This window comes from Linepithema humile, chromosome 7 (assembly GCF_040581485.1).
Source record: "Linepithema humile isolate Giens D197 chromosome 7, Lhum_UNIL_v1.0, whole genome shotgun sequence".
NCBI lineage: Eukaryota > Metazoa > Arthropoda > Insecta > Hymenoptera > Formicidae > Linepithema > Linepithema humile.
This window is the reverse complement of record NC_090134.1, coordinates 21,542,747-21,564,744: the sequence shown is the minus strand read 5'-3', so window position 1 is coordinate 21,564,744 and position 21,998 is coordinate 21,542,747. Positions and strand designations below refer to the sequence as shown.

At 42.2% G+C, this 21,998-nt stretch overlaps 1 protein-coding gene across 3 annotated transcripts; it reads left to right on the top strand.

Moving 5' to 3' along the window:
• The first annotated feature begins 2,555 nt into the window (after nucleotides 1–2,555).
• Cht5 (Chitinase 5) lies at nucleotides 2,556–10,155 on the top strand. 3 transcript variants are annotated; one of them, XM_067359266.1, is made up of 10 exons: nucleotides 2,556–2,770; nucleotides 6,869–6,952; nucleotides 7,168–7,497; nucleotides 7,602–7,824; nucleotides 7,917–8,040; nucleotides 8,254–8,451; nucleotides 8,543–8,624; nucleotides 9,153–9,364; nucleotides 9,456–9,653; nucleotides 9,824–10,155. In XM_067359266.1, the coding sequence occupies exons 2-10, from the start codon at nucleotides 6,877–6,879 to the stop codon at nucleotides 9,947–9,949; spliced, it is 1,569 nt and encodes a 522-aa protein (XP_067215367.1). In that variant the 5' UTR covers nucleotides 2,556–2,770; nucleotides 6,869–6,876; the 3' UTR covers nucleotides 9,950–10,155. The 3 variants fall into 3 exon arrangements, with proteins under 3 accessions (XP_067215367.1, XP_067215366.1, XP_067215368.1); XM_067359265.1 differs by lacking the exon at nucleotides 2,556–2,770 and adding an exon at nucleotides 3,263–3,281; XM_067359267.1 differs by lacking the exon at nucleotides 2,556–2,770 and adding an exon at nucleotides 6,555–6,668.
• The last annotated feature ends 11,843 nt before the right edge of the window (nucleotides 10,156–21,998 follow it).

Sequence of the window (21,998 nt, the reverse complement as noted above, 5' to 3'; positions counted from 1 at the left end):
GAACAGGTCGACCCGTCAGTTGCTTTTCCAACTTGCTGTAAAATACGCATCGTATCCGATAATAACGATGTCCAGTCCCGAAAACTCGTCGGAATAATCGGGAAAGCTCCCTCTCGCCCGATTATAAATTATGTTTCCGGATTGGAACGAAGCGTATTAAACTTCCCATTGAAATGTTCGTTCTTAATCGAGAAAGTTTAATGCGATATCACGTCATATTTGCTTACATATTTGTGTCATCGGTGTTGCTCGTGTGTTTATGACAATGAAGCGCGCAAAATAGGAAATAATTCCTTTAGAATTGTAAAGTTTTCTTATCAAAAGCTTCTCCCTTTATTGATAGCATTTATTTATCGTAGTGAGAGAAGCATTATTCTAATGTTAAATTATATTTCTGTCAAATTCTCTTTCCACAAATCAATGTAGCGCGCATCGATAAAACCGCGATGCCTTTTTGATCGTATACCGCGATAGATCCGTTTTCTCTTTTCCATCATTATTGGCAGCAACGTATAAAAAAACGCGAATCGTCGTTAACAATGCGTGACGGTTGACACGAAAAAATATGCTCTTGAATATGAAGTCAAGAGAGGTAAAAAAACCAAACAGACTTCTCACCCGTGATCTGCCCCCATCCTTCCCCATGCGCGCGGTCCTCGCGTGAATGGACACGTAAATTTTTGGCGGAAAATCGAGCACCGCACCCCAAAATCACAAGAATCTCAAGCGATGATTGACATCCGAATATTTCCGGATACATTCAAGGCGCCGTCGAATGTCCTTTTATTCATGAAATGAATTTTTTTTCATGAATTATATAATGAATGCGAAGTCATTCTTTCGCGGAGGAAAAGAGAAGAGAGATTATCGCTTGTTAAAATATTTTTCATTCTCATTTTATTCCTCAATCATTTTTTGCAATTGATATTCGGTGATTAAGGGACATCTTTCATTAGAGCAGCGTGATTGAAGACTTGAGAAAGTTTCACACACGAGACTTGAATTTTTTAATACAAGTATAATGATTTGTCTTTTCGCTACACTTTGCGCAAATCTGTCGTGTATTCATGATTGCAGAAATTAACTTTTGCCTTCCACAACAAGAAAACAAGTATTTTTAAATAATATTTTGCCAGCTTATATTTTTGGAGATTGAATAACATCACTTGTGCCAACATTAGCTCCACCTGCGTAATTCGAATAAACATTCGCATCGTCAATTTCCAAATTTGCTGCATTGTTAATTTGTAAATTAAACCCTTCGTGTTTTCTTATTAATTAACATAAATCGAGTGTTATTCAATCTTATTATTTGTTTGCAATTTAGCGGTTGCAAGTGAATAACAGCAACAGTATTTCGCACTTCGCGTATGCATGAAACGTAGAAAACGTAGTTTTGTACAGATCAGATCGCTCACATTTGTGCCACTTTGTGAGAGATAAATCCCGCTTGTCGATCGAATCATAATCACTCACGTATAATTGTACACAGCTGCGTTAGTGATCTGATATATTCACAACTGCATGTTTGATTATGCGCCAGATGTTCATTTCTGTAATTGTTCCATACGAAAAAAAAATTAATGTTGATGATATGAGTGTTTTGCGAAATGACTGAGTAACAAATTAAATATCGCGAAACTAAAGATTGCAGATTGTGCATGCATATTCGTTTTTCTGCGTATTATTTAATATTTGTTTAATATCTATATGATTAATAAATATATATGTTCTATATATTATTATATACTTTGAAAATTTTACATTATTTGGAGCTTTGTTATAAATGAAACACACCTGTTCCTTAATTTATTCAAAGTCATGTATTGAGGTCACGTCTCGAAAAATCAATTCCAAATTTAATAATTGATATTCCGCTAAGAACATTCTTTTTACTTAAAGTAACAGGAATATCAATACTTCCGAAATTATAATCGGACGAAAGTAAGAATTTCTTGGAAAGATTGTATGAGAAGTAATTAAATAAAAAGTTGTGCGGTTAAATTTAAATAAGTTTTGCTGTTTTACAATCTAGATTCAGAATTCAATTATCACGGTAATATATCATAAGTATTGAAAGAACGCGCATCATGGAACAGAACTCTATTTAAATGTCAAGCGTGAAATTCCCGTGTCGATAACACGATATCCCGATGACGTGTCAAATAAAATGAATGTTATATTGAACTAGTGATATATTGCGCTATTCTTCAATTTTTCTTAAACGTCCATTTACACGCTTACAGTGCATTCCAAAACCAAATCTGTAGCCGCTTACACGTTCATAAAACAACTATACATCAAGTATCATTAATAAATATCCATTCTAATACGTTTTCATATATTTTACAACTTGAAGAAAAGCGTTCAACAAAGTTAAAATTGCGGAAATCCGATACGCAACGATTGAACGTAAATGCGGGCAGCAGAAAACAAAGACATCACACGTATCTGCGATACATTGCCGAGTTTCTGATTAATATGCCGTTAGAAAATCGAGACGCTTTTTTTCATTTTTTTTAATTCACATTGATTTGCGAGAGCACAAATGACGAGCAGCTGCGATGATGAATCGTCTTCGCCCTGCGACGAGAGAGATGCGTCGTCTGCCGTCCTCCCTGGACGTCGATGGGAGGCAGAGGGTCGACGAACCAGCCAATCATGCGAGGGCCCGTGCACCTGAATTCTAATGAGGTCCACTTGGGTATATATGAGCTTAAGCTCGCGGCTTAGACCGCGCTTTTTCCGAGGTATCTGTCCGTCCGCGCAGGTGAGTCCTCCTGTTCTCTTTACTATCTTTCACAACGCTGCACTCTCCGCGAAACATTTCGTATTTCCTATCACACGTCTCTCTGTTCGATTGTCTTCGCGTTATGTTTGAACAATGTTGGTGAACGCTTCCGTGAATAAACATCGCGTGTTAAATGAAATAATTGATGCGATTGTCAATAATGAGCGATTTTCCTGAATACTGATCCAGGTTCGTGCGTCGTCATATTCCTTGTGGTTAACGTCAATAATAATTGTTAAGAAATTACGTTAGATACTTAGAAAATAATTAATGAATGCGATAAAAATTCAGAATTATAGAGAGAAGCAACTTGATTACCGGTTTCTTTCCTAAGAATATTCTAAATATTCTGTTGCATACAATTAGTTTCTCGTCTTCGTGACAGCTAATTATTTCATCTATAGATTGCTCGTCTTCTTTGAAGACAGAGAATAGTCTTGTAATATTCGTGTTACTGCGTGGACAGAGATTCCCAAAGAAATTTTGATGAGTAAGTAAAACATATTGTGAATAATTTTATTTTTCAAAATCTATGAGAATCCTCATCTATTTCTCGCGAGTATCACACGAGACCAATCATCTATCTTAAAAAAAAAAAAAAAAATAATCTGTAAAATAATTGTTTGAAATCGTCTGTCATCACGGAGATTGTTTTTCTGCGAGTTAAATACAGTGGTCATCAAGAAAGGATTTCGATTATTTTATTCTATTGATTTTCGGGAATCTTGTTGATAGCCGATTCATCGATATCGTAAAAATTGTCAACACACCGGTGCCTACGTGCGAATCTGATGGAATCTCATTAAGATCGTCAACAAGACATTAACCGAACGTTCACTTTTTTTGTTCTCTTAATTATTTCGTTTCTCGCTTTGTCGACCGAGACGAAGGTCAACCCGTTGCATCTGCGTCGAAATATTTGAGAGCCACTCTTTAAATTCTCATTTTTAACTTTTCTTTGCGAATTCTCAAGTTTTTCACTTGGAAACGCTCGACTAGCTATTTTAAATTATTCCTTATAGATGTTCAGATAAAGATTACATGTCAGACATCTTACGTTCAGATATTCTCATTTATTTTGTCAAATCGATCCGCGCGATTCTAGAATAGTTCCTCGAGGAATGGTTTTACTTTTATTACAATATTTAAAATTCATCTGATGAAATTTCAGATACATATTCTTATTGAGACTTTTCGCGCGGCACACACAACTCACTCCGGTTTCTTTGCTTCCTTTGCGATAGTCAGGAAGATCAGAGACCGAAGGTGTGTCCACATAAGTCACGAGACTCTGTGAGCCGCGTATTACCATAATAAAAAAAAAAAAAAGGGGAAACGAAGATTCTCGTAAGAGTTCACCGTTACCGATAGGCGAGCGCTGTGCGTGATCGATGTCGAATAACAAAACATTAATTAACATCGTCCAGCCGGACTGAACCGTTACCTTGCCTCCGACAAAGCGAGCAACGCGATCGCGGTACGCGAGGATACTTCTAACGAGCTCTCTATGAAGCTGTTATGAATTGCTGGTACCATCATTCCGATTACACGCTATTGCTCGAATACAAATTTCGTCTTTGTCCTTGGTTTCATTGCTTCTGATTTTTTTCGCTCGATGCGAAATGGTAGATGTGCTTCCTCTTGGAATAAACGAATGATGATTAGTTTTTAACGGTACAATTTAGTACACGAGTCTAAATCAATAAAAAAGTTGACAGTGTGAAAACTGATGAGTTCAAGCGAATTTAAAAGCTATTCTTAAAATTCAATCGATTTTTCGTAAATAATGTCAGCTTTAAAGTTAAACGAACTGCCACAGCGCGACAAGACGAGATGTCGTAACGCGACAAAAATTTAGCCAAACAAAACAGCGAATGTCCAGCGAACTTTTGTCGTCGACTCGCTCGCCGTTTGTATTCAAAGTGTAACGAGCGGAACAGAAGTCGCTGGAAACTGATGCATCGCGCATCTTAATTCGCGCGAGGACTCATCGGCCGTCGCGGACGGAGGATCCTGGCACGGTGCGTTCGTTTATTTTTAACCACCGCTGTGACATTATCCGTTTCTTTATCCCGACATGCGGTGGTCGTAGAATCCGAAGGACGATCTTTGATTTCTCCCGAGAGGCTTGCCATCCGCGCGCGCAGTTCACTCTGTCGCCGAATTCGGATCGTTATTCCTGTCCGGAGAAAAGAAGAGAAAGATAAAGAGAGAAAACGAGAGGCAAGGGGAAACTTTGACGATTTTACAACTTCAAAACATCGTCTTTCCCTTTTGCTAACCGTCGCCCCGATCGTTAATTTCACCTATCGCACTCGTGACAAACCCGTAACACCGGTATTCGCGACTGTTCGTCCGCTCTTCACGATTAAAATAATACACTCCATATTCCCGGACGTTTCGTGTAATTATCGAAAGCGGAAATTACTTATTCAAAGATAGATATTTTTCTTCATGCGACAAGCGGCGAGTGACGCGTCACTGCCTGCGATCGTCTGTGACTTCCGATTGCTTTTCTTACAATTAGACAGAAACGGTAGTCGCAAGCGTTGCGCAATTTTACGCAGGAATAAGTTTAAGCAAGCAGGTTTTCCCGGGATACGTTTTACAATGCCACAAAACTGTATTACAGTCGTAATTCTGTTTCCTCTGTATCGGGTGAGAATTGCGCCGAGGAATTCCCTTGAGATAATGCCGGAAGCAGTTCTTCGCTTGGCTCTTCTGAATGTTGTAATATGTTGAATATGGTGGCGATTGCGATTTCAATTACGAGACCTCGTTCAGACCGCCCGACTGGACTCGCAGGAATTTTAAATCATACGGCTAAATGAATATTGCAGCTCGCGATTCATCGGAATTCACGAACAGTGTTTTTTTCATTTTTTTTTCTCACAACCGGATTCTTGTAACTTGAATTTTATCCGTCAACACCCAATTAAGAATAATCATGGAAAAAAGTGTTGCTTAACGTGAGAATCAGTGAACTACGAATGAAGTCAACCGCCCATCCTTGAATCCGTTCATTAGTCTCATATCTACTTTAATTTGACTACTTAGTTTTGTATTAATAGCTACATATTAGAATAATTTAATTATGAAACTTGGAACTGTTATCCGCATTTGCTTAATTCTATTCCAAGACAAATCGATAAATTCGTTCTGATTTTAGCTAAATATATTCAGCAAAAAACAGATACTAAGATAAATATCTAATTACTAATTAAATCAATGATTATAATATGCGCGTCGTAAAAGTGGAAGATATATATTTGTAATAATAGATGACATGTCATATCAATTCTGCATTAAATTAACTTAGCCGTTTATATCGGAATTACTATCACACAAGCTCTTATTCGAATTTTATATTATATAATGAATAAAACGACCGCAGAAATCTTCAAGCATGAACATCGCAAATTTGCACTAGAAATATAATACCCATCAAAAATTAAAATACTGTCAATCGACGGTGACGTCTAACTTGAGCCGCTTATAAAATAACATTTTTAACGTTCGTAAAAAATTCGCGAGATTGCGTTAATTTCGCGATCGCGGAAAATGATTCTGGCGGATACAGCTGTAGCTGCGCGTTTACGCACGGATGAGCGGAGCGTCATTATGACGGTACACGGTCGCTCGAGGATTTCACGATGGTGTCAATGCTCACTGTGCTATCGCAGAACCGGTCGTTATAGATCATTCCCCTTAGGCACGACGACACTTCGATCAATCGATCGTTTTACGCTCCAAGGAGTTTCCGCGAAGGCTCGGATGAAGCGCTCGGATAACCGGCCGCGATGCAGAAACGTGTTGAGTGCCGAACAAGCCGCACGAAGCTTAGAATACGCGGCTTTGGAGTACAGTTTTGTATAGGGTAGAGAGTTGGAGCTTCTCTTAATTTTATCATTATAAAAATTAATTGTATCACGCATGCTAAAGTAATATGTTGATTAAAAAATTTGAACCACGCGATAAACTCAATGCATTATCATAGCAAATTGTTGGTTAACTGTAATTAATTGCATTCAATACTATTTTGCTAAAGTTACTCTTTAGCTTTCTCTCAAATTGCAGATTCTAAGATGATGTCCTTCATGGGAAAGTTGCTGTTTTCCCTTCCTGTGTTCCTGGCTCTTCTGGCGTACGGATCAACTGATCGTGAGTGTTGCTTTCAGCTGTAAAACAATGAAAGATAACATATTAAAAATCAGCTCACGCCCTGGTAAAATGTTACATTGATAAAAGTCGGATTTGTTTCTCGATTGCAGATTTTTGCGTCGCGTTACACGTTCCACTTGCAAAAACACTAAAAAAATCTAATAACAATTGTGATAATTTAAAATATAACACTTTTATATATCTTTACGTTTCAGAAAAGCCAAGGCTGGTGTGTTACTTCAGCAATTGGGCTATATATCGTCCGGACGTAGGCAGCTATGGCATCGACGACATTCCCGCTGAAATGTGCACGCACGTTATCTACTCCTTCATCGGCGTGAGCAACGTTACTTGGGACGTGCTCATTCTCGACGAGGAGCTCGACGTCCAGAAGGGCGGCTTCAACAAGTTCGTCGCTCTAAAAGAAAAGTATCCGCACTTGAAGACTCAGATCGCTATCGGCGGTTGGGCCGAAGGCGGCAGAAAATACAGCGCAATGGTCAGCTCGAAACCCAGACGTGACTCACTCATCAGCGGCATCGTCGGTGAGTGTGGAGACCTGAAACATTATTTATGATACTGCTTTTGTAATGCACGTTCGAAAGAGAAGATAGATAAATTTGATTAATTTTTAATTTCGCGCTCGTAGCTTTCATGAATCAGTACGGATTCGACGGCTTCGATCTTGATTGGGAATATCCGGCTGCTACGGATAGAGGCGGCACTTTTAGCGACAAGAACAACTTCTTCTACTTCGTCGAAGAGCTGAGGACCGCGTTCGACAAGGCAGGCAAAGGCTGGGAGATCACTATGGCGGTGCCGATGGCCACGTTTCGTCTTAACGAGGGATACCACGTACCAGAATTATGCGAGCAAGTTCCTTCGTCGTTTAGAAACAAGATCTAATACCCTGTTTCTTATTGTTTTAATAATTAATTATTCGATAACCATTTAATAATTGCAGGCTTATTGATGCCATCCACGTGATGTCTTACGATCTTCGTGGCAACTGGGGTGGATTCGCCGACGTCCATAGTCCACTTTACAGAAGACCTCACGATCAGTACGCCTATGAAAAATTGAATGTGGTGCGTTAATTATGATTTTTAATCGGTAGAATTATTCGCACGCTTCTCACGCAACAGATATAATGAATTTCCATCGATGATAAAGTATATTTATGGATTATTGTGTTGATTGTAGCGAGGGTACTAATTATATGTAAAAGGATCATTTGCTATCTTGAGATTTTCAATCAGTACAAGTATGAATAAATCGCGTCTGTCGATATTTGTCATTAGCACGATGGTCTCCAATTGTGGGAAGACAAGGGTTGCCCCGCCAACAAGCTCGTCGTAGGAATCCCGCTGTACGGACGCACCTTCACCCTCAGCCAGGGCAACAAGGACTACAAACCCGGAACTTATATCAACAAAGAAGCCGGTGGCGGTGCGCCCGGCAAGTACACCGCAGCTAAAGGATTCTTGGCTTACTACGAAGTAAGTGATCGATCCGGAAAGCAAAAGCGAATGAAAGCCGCGCGGCATGAGCGACCGGATTCACCGCATCAACATATTATCTCTTTCACAGATCTGTATGGAACTTATGAAACCGGACAACGGATGGACCAAGGCATACGACGACAAAGGCTTGGTGCCCTACATGTACAAAGGTGAATTTAATTTTTGGAGAACTTGCGCCGTGAAAGTTCTGCGGAGAAATTTATAGAACGCTTTGCAAGTTCCTCTTGGAAACTCCGTAAATAAAGTGCGGGGAATTTATTTGTGAACGTTACAGGATGAATGACCGGATTGGAAAATATTGTTCGATAATTCAATTTCTTTGCTAACCTGGAAATATTATTCTCGTCGCATCCTTATTTTTCAGGATTGAAATAAATTTTCGAGTTTAATAATGCATCCTTTTGAAAAAACATAATTATACTATTTTATATGATCGTAGAAATAAATATAGATTAAATATTCATTCATTATTAATTAGCCATTTATATTGACATATTCATTATATGAATAAAATTTTATTATAAAATTTTATTTGCGTCCATTTTTCGTAAAATTGAATAGATCATGCTTTATTTAGTTTTTGTCAGGTCGCCCGTCTGTTTTTCTCTCTCCATATAATTCTTTTTAATTTACTTAATTTGCAATAATTCAAATTATCAGCAATTCTTGCTTCGCAGACACTCAATGGGTCGGCTACGAGGATGCTGATAGCATCGTCCACAAGATGAACTTCCTGAAGGAAAAGAAATATCTCGGTGCCATGGTCTGGGCCGTCGACATGGACGATTTCAGAGGACTTTGCGGTCCTGCGAATCCTCTCATGACTACTATCTACGAAGGCCTGAAGGGTTACACAGTCACAGAGAAAAATTACAAAACCACACCCAGAGTAAGATGTTAATTAGCCATTAAATTTCCATTCGAATATTGTGTGTGTATCTGAAAAAGAGCATTCGGTAACAATAGTGATTTGTGTTTAGCCCGAATGGGACAGGCCGCCTAGCACTCCATCCTCCACGGGTGAAGAGAAACCAAAACCGACATCGAGACCCGAACCCGAGCCGACCAAGAGACCCGGAGAATCTACCGAGCCACCTCGTCCTACCTCGAAACCAGTCGATGACGACGAAGTGAGCTGCAACGGACCGAACATCATCCCCAGCAAGGATTGTCGAACAGTACGTAACGAAGTTACATCGAATCAATTATATATTTCTATTTTCATATTATTTACGATCAAATATCAAAAATATAATCCTTTTTTTTTAATAATTTGAGGCACCTTAAATTATGACGTTTAATTTGTATGTGAATCGATTAAATATTATAAATTGTATATCTGTTGCAGTACTACGTTTGCAATCACGGTAAACCAATTAAGACGCAATGCGCGCCCGGTTTGATCTTCAATAGCTCCAAGCTCATCTGCGACTGGCCGGCCAACGCCGATCGCGTGGAATGCAGAAACGGCTGATCTACGTGTGATTTCGATATCGATTTTACAAGCCCAGTGGTTTCCATCAATTCATATATCTCTCGGTTCTACAAGAGAGTTCATTACGATAATTTCATATGACGGTACGTCGTTACGTTATTACTTGTTGTGTCGTGCGCGAGAACATGTGCGATGTGAAATGATATCGCTGCGAGCCACAATAAATCATACGCAGTTCATTAAAAGTTTAGAGAAGAAACTTTGTTAAATACAATACGACCTCTCCTGTCCTTTGCGACTTTCGTGCACCTTTCGCGACACAGACTCGTTTCCACCGTTATTGGCAGCAATGTATGGAAAAAAAAAAAAGACGCGAGTTGACGTTAACAATGCATGACGGTTGGCGCAAAAAATATGCTCTCGAACACGAAGTCAAGAGTGATGAAAAAGCAAACAGACTTCCCGCTCGTAATCTGCCCCTACCGACGTTCTCCATTCGCGCGGTGTCCTCGCGTGAATGAATACGTAAATTTTTAGCGGAAAAATCGTGTTCCGAGCCCGACACCCCAGCGTCCAAAGATCCCGAGTCTTGATTGACATCTGAATGTTCTCGTATGCATATAGAGCCGCCCTCCGCGATCTCGCTCTCTCTTTCGCTCCTCCCTCCTTTTTCATCCACGAACCACGGCCCTCCTCCTTCCACATTCCGATACGTCTCTTTTATCCGGAAGCGGAACTTGGTAGCTGTTATAATTTAACGAGCACGTTTCTTTCTCCAGTTACCGCGGCATTTGCAAGAATGCACACCGGCAAAGCCGACGTTTCTTTCATCCTCTTCTCTCTTCGCGCAAGGCGGTTTCTTCTCATTCCACGACGACAATCATCGCATTTTTTTTCGATCGAATAATGCGACAGAAACGAAGACAAAAAAAATTGTGAGAAAGTCGAAACGAACGTGCAAACGAATCGATGACGCGTTTCACGTGTCGGAGGGTGAGCGAGGCAACGGTTTCCAAAAATTAGAATAGCACCCTGTAGACTTTAATTCGCACCACAGTCGTCATTGGTTCGAGACTTCTCTTGCAACAGTCGTTTCACGAATTCTTTCCCGATTGTTGCTTTCCGCTCCATTCTCACGTAGAGTTCATAAAGGACTCGTCCAGAATACAATGGACGATATAATTATATCTCAAAATTATATATTATTTTAACGATAAAAAAAAGACAGAGGCCAAAGAGTGGAAAAGTAGTAAAAAATAAGACAAGCGGTTGCCCGAATTTTCTTTCTTACTCTTCTCATTCTTTTACGGTAATTTTCTCTTATTTCTTAACGAGATAAAATTCATTAAATTATCATTCCGAAAAGAAGACGCGTGCCGACACAATAATCTGAACGACATATAAATAATGCATTGTTGTTTGTGTTTTGGGGCTGGCGACTTCACGTCTGCTTTTTGCGGCTTGGCGTACAAGGGGGACACAAGGGACGAGGGGGGGGACTGTTGAAAGGCTACGGAACCCACTTTTATAACTCCATCGACAATTTTTCGGTTACCCTCTTCAATATTTTCGATCAACTCGCACGCGCACCCGGCCGCACATTTATATCCTTCTGTTTGATTTATCTTTTCATATAGAGGAATGCTTTTTTCGACAAATAATTGCAACCAGCAACATGTGCGCCAACAAATCTATCAATTATTGATGAACTGCTCAAATGTACAATTGCTTTATAGCTTGCGTATAGATTCGCACGATTTGATGACAGTAATTTTGTTTCAATCGCGCGTTTTTCTGACGTTTTTGACAAATGTTGCAGAAAAAAAAAAAAAAAAAAAAAACACCGCATAGTAAAGACAAAATATAGAACGCGTTTTTGTTTCAGCATACTAACAAACCCCTGTCAAATAAATACCTGTCTTATTTTTAATCTGCCGCTAAAAGTATTTGCTTAATTCTTTTTTGCGCGACACGCGGCGGCGAGCCACTCATTCGCATACACGCAATTTCGGCGGGCAAAAACGCCTATCGTACCGCCAGCCAGCCTGGCCCGGCATGATCCGATTCCGCCCCGCGTCCGTGTAATCGTGCCCTTTTATGCTAATCGGCAACCCTTCCGCGTTTAACCAGCTGCGCCGACGTTATTGTCTCGGCTCTCCGTGAGCTTTTTCTTGCCGCGCCGCGCGTTCACGAGCTTGTTTTGTTGCGTCTCGCCGCGGCAGAAAACAGAACGCACGCGACCGATCATTCCCGTGCCTCGCCACCCGGATCGCTTTTTATCGCCGTCGACGATAGAAAAAAAAGGGTTGCGCGCCAGAGGGTGGATACACGCGGCCCAGGGGGGTGCCTCGGCAAAAAAAGAGGGGCTTAATGAAAAATGCGTGCCGACGCGCGGTCGCAAATCTGCGTAACGCGCTATTCCCCGTCGCATTCGCGGCGCGCGTGGATTCTCGCATGCTCTAACAACGCGGGAAGTGGACGCGCATTTGAACCACGGAGACCTTCCCTCCGCTGTAAGGGAGGGGAAGCCTTTTAACCCTTTCACCCTCGAGGACATGCGCATTGCAAGCCTGACGTCGCAATGCAACCTCGATAATTGCTGCACCCGAGACAAAATGGCAGGTCTGTCGTAGCGATGGCGTTTTTTCGCGAATTTACTTGCGCTTTCCTCGAGTCATCGATTTTTTTCTGCGATTTGTTGTCGAGGTAAAATAAAAAAAAATTTTAGATTCGTTCGAAAAATTAATATTACGATAAGCAATCTCGATGTTCTGTATTTAGACGCAGAGTAACGTGAGAGTATCGAAGTAATATATATTTGACGATCAATGAGTGAATTAAGTGCGACGTTGCGATTTACCGTTCTAGATACTTCCGGATAAGTGCATGAAAATTTATTCGACGCTAGCGATATACCGGCTCCAAATCACTCTTGAACGCACAAATTTCTGATCTGCGGTTTAACCGCTCGTTCACTCGTGTCCAGTCATTCACCGATACGACTATCCTAAAAGCACGCAAGCTCGCGCTTGGGCCGCTGAAGGAGAGAAGCAATTACCGGGGGGATTTAAGGGAAGGAGAAAGGAATATCGCGCGCAGGGCTCCATCGGAGTTTTCCTCGGGGTCGATGGCGAAACTCGCTCCGTAGTTAGCGGGGCGTGTCTTCGGTTTCGTTGAATTAAACATCGTGCCCGCTTCAATCAGCTTCTCTCTTTCCCTCTTCCCTTTTTCTCTATTGCCGCGATTCCAGAAAAAGCGACGCTGCTTCTTTTTTATTGTCTTCCTATATATTTGTTCGTTTCTGGCAAATGCCCTCCGACGCTGCGAGGACGACGCGAAAAAGCGTAAGATTTTAATCAAAGGCGCAGATAGTTTAAAAATTTGTTCTGTGACGGAACCTATTTTTAAGTAGCTTTTCGTTCGATACGTGTGACGCGTTATTGTACAATACTTTTTCCGCTCTTTTGTATTCACGAGCGTTCACATTATGTTATTTATGGTTCGTCAATGAAAAGAACTCGATAAAGGATCGAAAAATCTTCAGGTTTTTACGTTCGCGTACTTTAGAAACATCTTACAACAATATAAGTCTATATTAGATCACGTTAAAGCATATCATGCTCGTAACAAGAAACGCGAGTGCATACGTAAATGCGATATTAAACTAAGGACACTCTCTCTCTTTCCCTCGCGCAAACAGGCGCATAAGTCCTGGCCTCAGGTGTTGCACGCTCGACAGGGTGTTTATGCCGTAGCACTTTGCTTTTACTGAAAATTTATTTTCTTTTGTTATATAGCGCGTCGCATTCGAACCGCCGCGGTGGGAGACAAAGAGGGAGGCAGGTGACACATAAAGTATAATGAACTTCTAACGCGCGCCATCGGAATAATTGAATTCGCCTCGAAGAGGACGAGAGAAAGGAAGCCGTGTTCCTCGCACGCCGATTCACCGAACGTATCGCGCGGGATTAGTCTCACCGACACGCACCGCGGGGACGATAACACGTCACGAAAATGATTTCAAAGTGGCTTTGAAGAAGCGTAGGGGTTTCGTGGCGAACCGGGCTTTTTGTGTCAAATCGATCTGCACTCGATCGAGAGAGGGTGTCATGGGGCTATACGACCGCGTAACACTCGGGGCGTTGTAAAAACGATGTTAAAGGGTATCCACGCCCACTCACGAATTCTATACCGGGACATGCCCCGTCCGCTTGATCTTGATACACGCGCGCGTTATGCCTCATTATTAATAAAGGGGTCATCGCGGGTTTCCCAGCTTTGCAACTGCGAAAAGATTTGTGCATCGCGAGTGACATTGTCGAGAATATAAATAAAGAGCGTTTTTTCTTATTTTTAACGTGCGGCAATATTTTGGATTCTCCACTGAATTAGTTATTCAGTCTCGAATTTCAAGACCGTAAAAATTAACGAGTGGTAATAATCGAGTTTCAACGGACATCAGTTTATTTCCTACATTATTCTCACTTGAAAAATTTCATAAAAGAATATACGGAGATATGAGAACTGTGCGACAGGATGAAAGATAGCTTTAATACCATACATATTAATCCCTATAAAGCCAGACTCTAGCTGTACCGCTCTAAACAAATTGCTCTGCGTTTCTCGCAAACGCAAGAAACAGAATGTCGGACCCGAGCGAGCGTTCGAGGCCAGAGTAACGATGGTCATTTCGGATTGAAGAATCCGTCGCTTTCCTTTCTTCTCCTCAGCTATCAATCTATACTCTCCGACTCCGACTGCCGCCTCCCCTCGTGACCCCCCCCACCTTATCCTTTATCCTTTCAACTTCCTTACAGCGCGGCGAAGACGCGGCTCGATACGGCCCACGGCTGAGTTACTCCGCGCGGCGCTCCACTCGAGAAGTCCACCCCGAAGATTTGATCAGGAGAGAGAGACGGAAAAAAGGAGAGATCCACGCCGACGAAGTGGTGCGCGGGGCCGAGGGTGAGACCCCAAGCGAGCGGCTTCGCTCCGCACCGGAGGGCACCCTCGCGCAACGCGCCGCCACCCCGCCGCCCCAGCCACCATGGAAAAAAAAACTCGGCTACCCCTAACGATTTTTTTCCCTCAACCCCATCTCGGCGCACACTAATTACGTTTTTAAGCGAAATTACTTTGCGAGGCGAGCGCGCGGGTCTTCACCGTCGACGGTAACGGCTCTGGCCCATGGCGTGGGGTGGCGAATGAGAAATACCGTGGGGGCAGGGGTACCCTTCTTTCTTCTCCTTTCGCGCGCGCTCTCTCTCTCTCTTTCTTTTTTTATGCTGAGAACGAAGTCCTGAGAGAAAGGTGCGGGGAACAGGCCATCCTCTTCTCTTACCGCCAGCTCCCGCGACGATGTGCGCTCTGATTACGAAATGTTAAACGGCACCCGCCGCCGCGCCGACGGCTCGTTACTCATCCAAATTTTATTCCTTCTGGCAATTGGCCCGGCAAGAAAGGCGAGACTAAAACGACTGCTGGGTCAGCGAGTGGCTGCGCGGCCAGGCCTTACGATGCTATTCTTCTGATCCTCTTTATTTCCGACCCTCGCCGCGATTACCGGCGGGATTTTCGTTTTGATAATTTCGCCGCCGGCGGCTTCCGCGCGCTCTTCCGCGGAGAGCGTCTTCAACGACCTCCTCTTCCGGCGGGATAATTTTCTTTCGTCGTACTTATCTTAATCCCGCCTTAATTTCGGCCGCGTTTAAATTCCGCCGAGGCGCGGTATTCGCACGTAACTTACGCAACGAGGACGGCTCGCGAGATAATTTCCGCAGGCAGTGGCAAGTTCTATCTTTCATCGTGCAAACTTTATGGACCGTTTTTTTTTTAATGGATTAGCGAGGTGCACCGCAATTGTTATCGCGTTCAATGCTGTCGAAAGAGCTGAAATTGAATTAGAACCGAAATACTTCAGACAAGGGTTTTGAGATGTGCGCGAGAGGCGATGCTATAATCTCGGAGCAAATTTTTCGATTAACCCTTCTCTAATTCATCGAACCGATCTCGTACAAAATATACGTGCACAAAAGTTGCGCGCATCTCATGAATAATTTCTGTCACTCTCTCTCTCTCTCTCTCTCCTTCTCTGTGGGTCGATCATCGTATTGCCGGCTAGGGTTAGATACAAGGGTGCAACCGGACCTAGACTCGCACTGCAAATCCCTGTAGATAAAAAGTCTGCACCCACCCCAGGCGCTATCACCCCAGCCGATAGTAGTGACTCACCATCACCCAACCCATTTTTTTTCAACCCCTCCGTGGCACAGATCCGTGGGTCCGTAGATAGAAGGGACGAATCCTTTCGCCTCGTGTCGCTCCTTGTACTTTGGTTCCTGCTTTAGAAAACAGTTCGACGACCTGCGTTTTCATACAATTTCCTAAACAATTCTGTACACTGCGCGCAATTTATTTAGAACAATTTTACATCTATTCCGCTGTAAATAAAATTACCTTCCGAGCTTGACTCTTGATCCGATTTCCAATTAAAGAGACGCGAATAAATTTTTCATCGAGAGAACCGCGTAAAGTCTATCGGAGAAAGAGGTATTCAACACGTTTGTTCCATGTAATCGATAAGTTTTTTTTCGTCCCCGGGATGAGAACGTGTCACAATTAGTATTTCGATCCGGCGTAGCCTGTGGCTGCATATCCCACGCTCTCACCCCAATCGATTCTGAATTCCAATTTCAGATTCGAATTACTGCGGATCCCTCGAAATTCTTGGAATATTTTTTCACTTAGTCTACGCATAAAACATGTGTAAAACGATCGACAAATCAACAGCGTGATTTGTTCGGCATCACGTTAATTGATAAAATGCTTCTTTAAGAAAATATCAAACAAGATTTACAATTTACAAGCGCCGCTGATTTTACGTAAAAATAAAACAAAAACCTTTCCCAAAAAATTTCCAACATTTGACAATCGTAATCTCGGAGCTTGAAGAAGGGCCTTGCGGTGGAAGGAGCAGAGACGGCCGAAGGGCGAAGCGGGCCGATGGGAGCGTTTTGCAGGAAAAAGCGGCGCAGCTCGAGTTCTCGGACACTTTCTTCTATCTTCCGTTGGATCCGTTAATGGCCTCTCATTTGACCTCGCTCCACCTTACGTCGCTCCTCAAGTCTCTCTTCCTCTCTGTCTATTATTCATGCCCCGTTACTTAAACCGTGAACTTGCTCGTCGGCGAACGAGCGCGGCACCCTTTTCCAGCCCAAAAGCGGGCGTAGCCTTTTTACGCGCGCATTATTTTTTATGCTTTACGTCGCGCGCAGAGAGCACTCCGCTCTCCACGTCGTCGCGAACCCGCCCGTCCCTCTTTCTTCTCCTCCCCCCGCCGCCGTATTCTTCCTGTTCGCGAGAGCACCGGGAGACACTGTCGGTGGGAAATTGCGACATTAATTTTTAATCTTTTTTTTTTTTTTTTCTTCGGCGATGGCCTTTTTGCATTTACGGGAGTTCGCCGGAGCGCGCAAGATCGGCGGGGTGGCCTAAATAGTTGATGAGTTATGGATTTTTTTTCCCGTAGACGCTTGATTAATGCCAGACCGTATGCGCGACGTAGGCAAATCGAGTTCCGCACCCCGCGAGAGCGTGGACGCGTGTGCGCGTATTATGCGCGGGTCTAGGGTGGTACCAGGTTACGCGTCGCACCGCTGGAATAGTGATTAGAGGGCTGATTAATCGTTCTCACGGCGACGACACGTTCGAGCAAGAAAAAAAAAAAAATAGCGCCCGACGCAAAAGTAGGGTATCGAATAACGATGGTTTTTTTTTAAACATTCTTTTCTCGTTCTGGAAAAAAGTGTGGCGGGCATGCACACGGTCGTTCGCGTTGTTACACGATGAGAAATATTAACTATTATTCGTACGAGATGGTTATATATTCATTTACAGCCATCTACATATTCAATATTGTCGAAATTGAAATTTGATCGGGCACTCCGACCTCGCTGATTTCGCGAGATATTTCCTTACTGATAAATAATTTCAACTATCAATGCCGGTGAGCAAACAAATCTTAATCAGCTTCGTCCTTTCGAGCGTGTCCTATCAATTTTTCAATGCATCTCCGTAAGTTTCGCCGCGCCTTTCTTGCCCATTGAGAAAAAGGGCAGAAGAAGAAAAATAACTAGGAATAAAGAATGCACAAAGGAGAGAAAGCCCTCTTGACCTCGTGCGCGCGCTATCCCCTTCCTTCCGCCAGCGAAGCGCGTCTCCGACACGGGAAGGGCGGCAAACGCGCGCGCCAGCTCTCTCTCCCCCCCCCCTCGAAGAAAAGTATCTTGCGTAATTAAGCAACGCGTTCGTAATGTATCCAGCGTTCAAAGGCGGCCATATTGCTTCCGCTGCGAGGCGCCGGAGGCCGAGGGGATGACGGAGGGGTTGCTGCCCCGCGCGAATCGAAGCGCGGAGGGTTGCTACTGGAGAAGATGGAAGGGTGAAGAGATCGAGGAAGCGGCGAGAGAAGAAGGAGGAGAAGAAGGACAAGAACGGGCAGAAGGGCGCGGTGAGTGGCACGGACGACGGGTAGACCGGAGGCGCGAGGAGCGAGGAGGTAATGATATGCCGGGTTAGTCGACGTGCGGTGCGACGACTACAACCATCCTTACTTGTCGTCGGAGGTTGAAGGGGGAGAGGGTGGTGGGGGGGAGGAGGGGGAGAAAAATCCAGAGAAGGGTCTGATTTGTAGAACGGCTTCCTCTTCTTGCCCGGTTTCTTCCTTCTCGCGCCTTTCATCCCTCTTTGTTCTCGTCCCGTTCGTTTTTTATTTAATTCGGCAGTAGCAATTACAGCCGCGAGACATTGGCACCTGCACCTTCTTTCGCATTTTTTTTTTCTTTTTTTTTTTCACTTTTGCCGCTTTCTCTCGGGAAAATCGTGAGACCGTCGTAACAGAGAGAAGTATAGAAGCTGAGTATTAGTTCACTGATTGAAATTTTTAGCTAATAAGGTTTCTTTATATAAATCACATTCTATTAATAAATTTTTAATTGATTTCTCGCGATTGTGAACAATTTTAGTCGCGCAAGTCAACGTGACGTAAGCGATTTATCACGATAAAAAGAAGATGCTTCGCTGAGATCGGTCGTGATTTGACTCCTCTGATGATTATCGAATTAATCTGGAAATCATTGAATGCGACGAAATCGACCTTACATCTGTTCACTGCTCGCGCGAATAAATCATTCTCCTGATTCGTTTATGTCGTTTGCATGCCATTAATTATGCCGGAATAACGATCGATTCCTTTTACGGGCTCGCTTTCCTCTCCAGGATTAATCGGATTCCGAACGCTCGAGCACGCGGACGACTTTCCCCTATTTTTGCGCAGAGACGCAATTAAATATAACAGTGGAATATAAAAAAATATAAAGAAGAGCAAGAAATAAATATAATTTCAAATCGCAATAAAATGATGTTCATACTTGTACTCTTTGCATCCACTATTTCTTAATTATTGCGCGAGAACAATTTTCTTATTGCAGTCGTTCTGTTATCTCAATTCCAGGATTCAACATTTATTTAATATTCAATTTTCTTTCATCTTATTTTCATATTTTATTATTCGCGATTTTTTCTTCAATGGGAGAATCGCGCGACGCAATTTGCGCGAGTTTCATTCGCGATGCACGATTCGCAACCGACCAGACACTGCATAAATCTCCGTATCCGTGGGTATTCGCGACTCGTATGACTCCGTACCGGCCACTATTATGTAAATCAGTCAGCGGTACACCATGGTACCCGGTCGTGAGCGATAAAGCATCCGCTATACAGACTTTCCATTGTGAATGCGCGCGCTGGCCCTGAAATCTGCCTAAAAAAGGGCAGAACGACGGGCGACCGCATGTAACAAGGAAGTCGTGAACAAGAAAGAACGAAGACAGGAATACTCACGCGAGGAATACTCGATCATTCAAGATATAAATAAAAATTTTTTAAACTTAAAACTACGCTGATAAGATCATTTCGAACGTTTTCATTTGATTATATGCAAATGTGCAAGAAACGGCATTGGTATTGTACGCAAAATTTAGAAAAGGCTGTGATTTTGATAAAGCTTGGCAATATTCCAAATGACTAAAATTAAAAATTTAATTACTGGTTCATTAATGAGGAAATTGTTGATTGAGGTAATTTGTTGATCAATTTGCAGAGCTCTGATTTGCATTCGTATTCGAATGAATGGCGAATTACACGGATAGAGTTCATACGTGCCATATGCCAGTTTTTATATTGCGTCACCGATTTCAGGACGATTACCGGCCTTGAACTTGAATAGGTCTGTGCGTGCCGATAGAATCGATGCCATTGATTTTTTTTTCTACAGGGACTATACATATATGAATAGGGCGGTGTGTGAACAATTCAAAGGTACTCTCAACACATATGAACTGGAACTCTATTGTTCTCGCATGAGAAAAAGAACGGGTTAGCACTATCTGTATCACGAGCACTGCAAGTCAGTTTAATAAAAACATTTAAAAAATGTAATTAAATAAACTGATTTTGTATCAGCGATAATAACAGACAGAACTAATCATTAAAATAAAATATAAACGGTAAGCTGCATTCCAGCCCAATCTCTTAATTACAATAATGCTAAACAGTACTAAATAACAATTAAGACAGAAATGAGAATGATAAATATTTGATAAACTCTTCTTTAGCAACCGTGTGTTCCAAGTGTTCCTCCTCGAAATCTTTTCAAGAGTGATAGAAAGAAAGTAAAATTCATATGTCGTACACATGATGTTATCGCTGAGAGACTATCGTGATATTCCCATAAATGCGAGCCATAAAAGGGACGGTGAGTAGTGAGGAAAATAGATCAAAACCAGACTCACGATTTCTGCGAATTTACTGCATATTGGCTCGCGCTGACGTTCGTCTTCCACGTATTTTTTTTTTTTTTTGTCGACTACAGCCTTACCGTTCGATTTCGAGACCCCTGACCGATTTGCTCATGTCGCATCGGTCCTCAAGGTGGAAACTCAAAGGCGGGTATTTAGTCGTTGGTCAACCCTGGTAATTGCGCGTAACCATGGAAATGCCTGTTTATTTGGGGTTCCTCTGGTCATATCGGCGAGCGAAGCCTCTGGAGGGTGAAAGGGTAGACTTTCGAGGCCACTGAATGTAAAGAAGGGTTGTAAAGGGTCGGCCGGAAGTCAAGGACGCATTCGGTGACTTCGGAAAACTCGGCCACGATACCACATTTTTTTCCATTATAAAGAAAATTACGCATACATTTAGTATAAATCGACAATATATAAAGATAGATGGAAATATATACAAATTTATACAACTGAGCGTATGCGTTTACAAAAAATATATAAATAAATAAATCAACAATTATCACTGATATTTTTAGATAATTAGCCTGATGGTTACAATTTTGTAAAAAAGAATGTGTAATTATTCTTTAAATTGTCATCATACAAAATATAAAATACTTTTACTCGAAAATAGGGGTCAAGCATGATAGATGTTAGATTGCTTAAACTCTGCACGTGCGCTCATCGAGTGAACATCGATCTTTATCGTGTAAGCGCACTACATTATATCGTGATTACTCATCGCTCGAAGTCCATATGATACTAAAACGAGGAAAATAGAGATGCATTACAAAATACAATTAAATAACAAGTTAAGAAACGATGTCCGGAAGTTCAACTTTTCTGCTAAAAAAATATTATTTTCGTTATAAATCTATATTTCAGATATCGAGATCGAATTAATTAATTTTGCAAGCAATATAATATACCCTTCTGTTAACTTCATTCATCTCGAACTGTTTCGGTACCGTTGACGGGCCGCTTTGTCACGCATTTACTCAGAATAATTCGAACCCTCGTTTGAGTAACCAGGTCAATGCATCGTAACATCGCGTGTGCTTTGAAGGCCATCCCTCGATTTTTCGCACGACGGCGAGTAACAGGTGCGACGCATTTAAAGCAATCTCGCAACCGCGTCCGATCGATTTCGCGCTTTTGAATCTTGCTATTCATCGTTAAGCCAGATAATTTCGTGTATTTTTTTTTTTTTTCTAACATACATCGCTCGCTCGCGAGTAAGTCTGATGAGA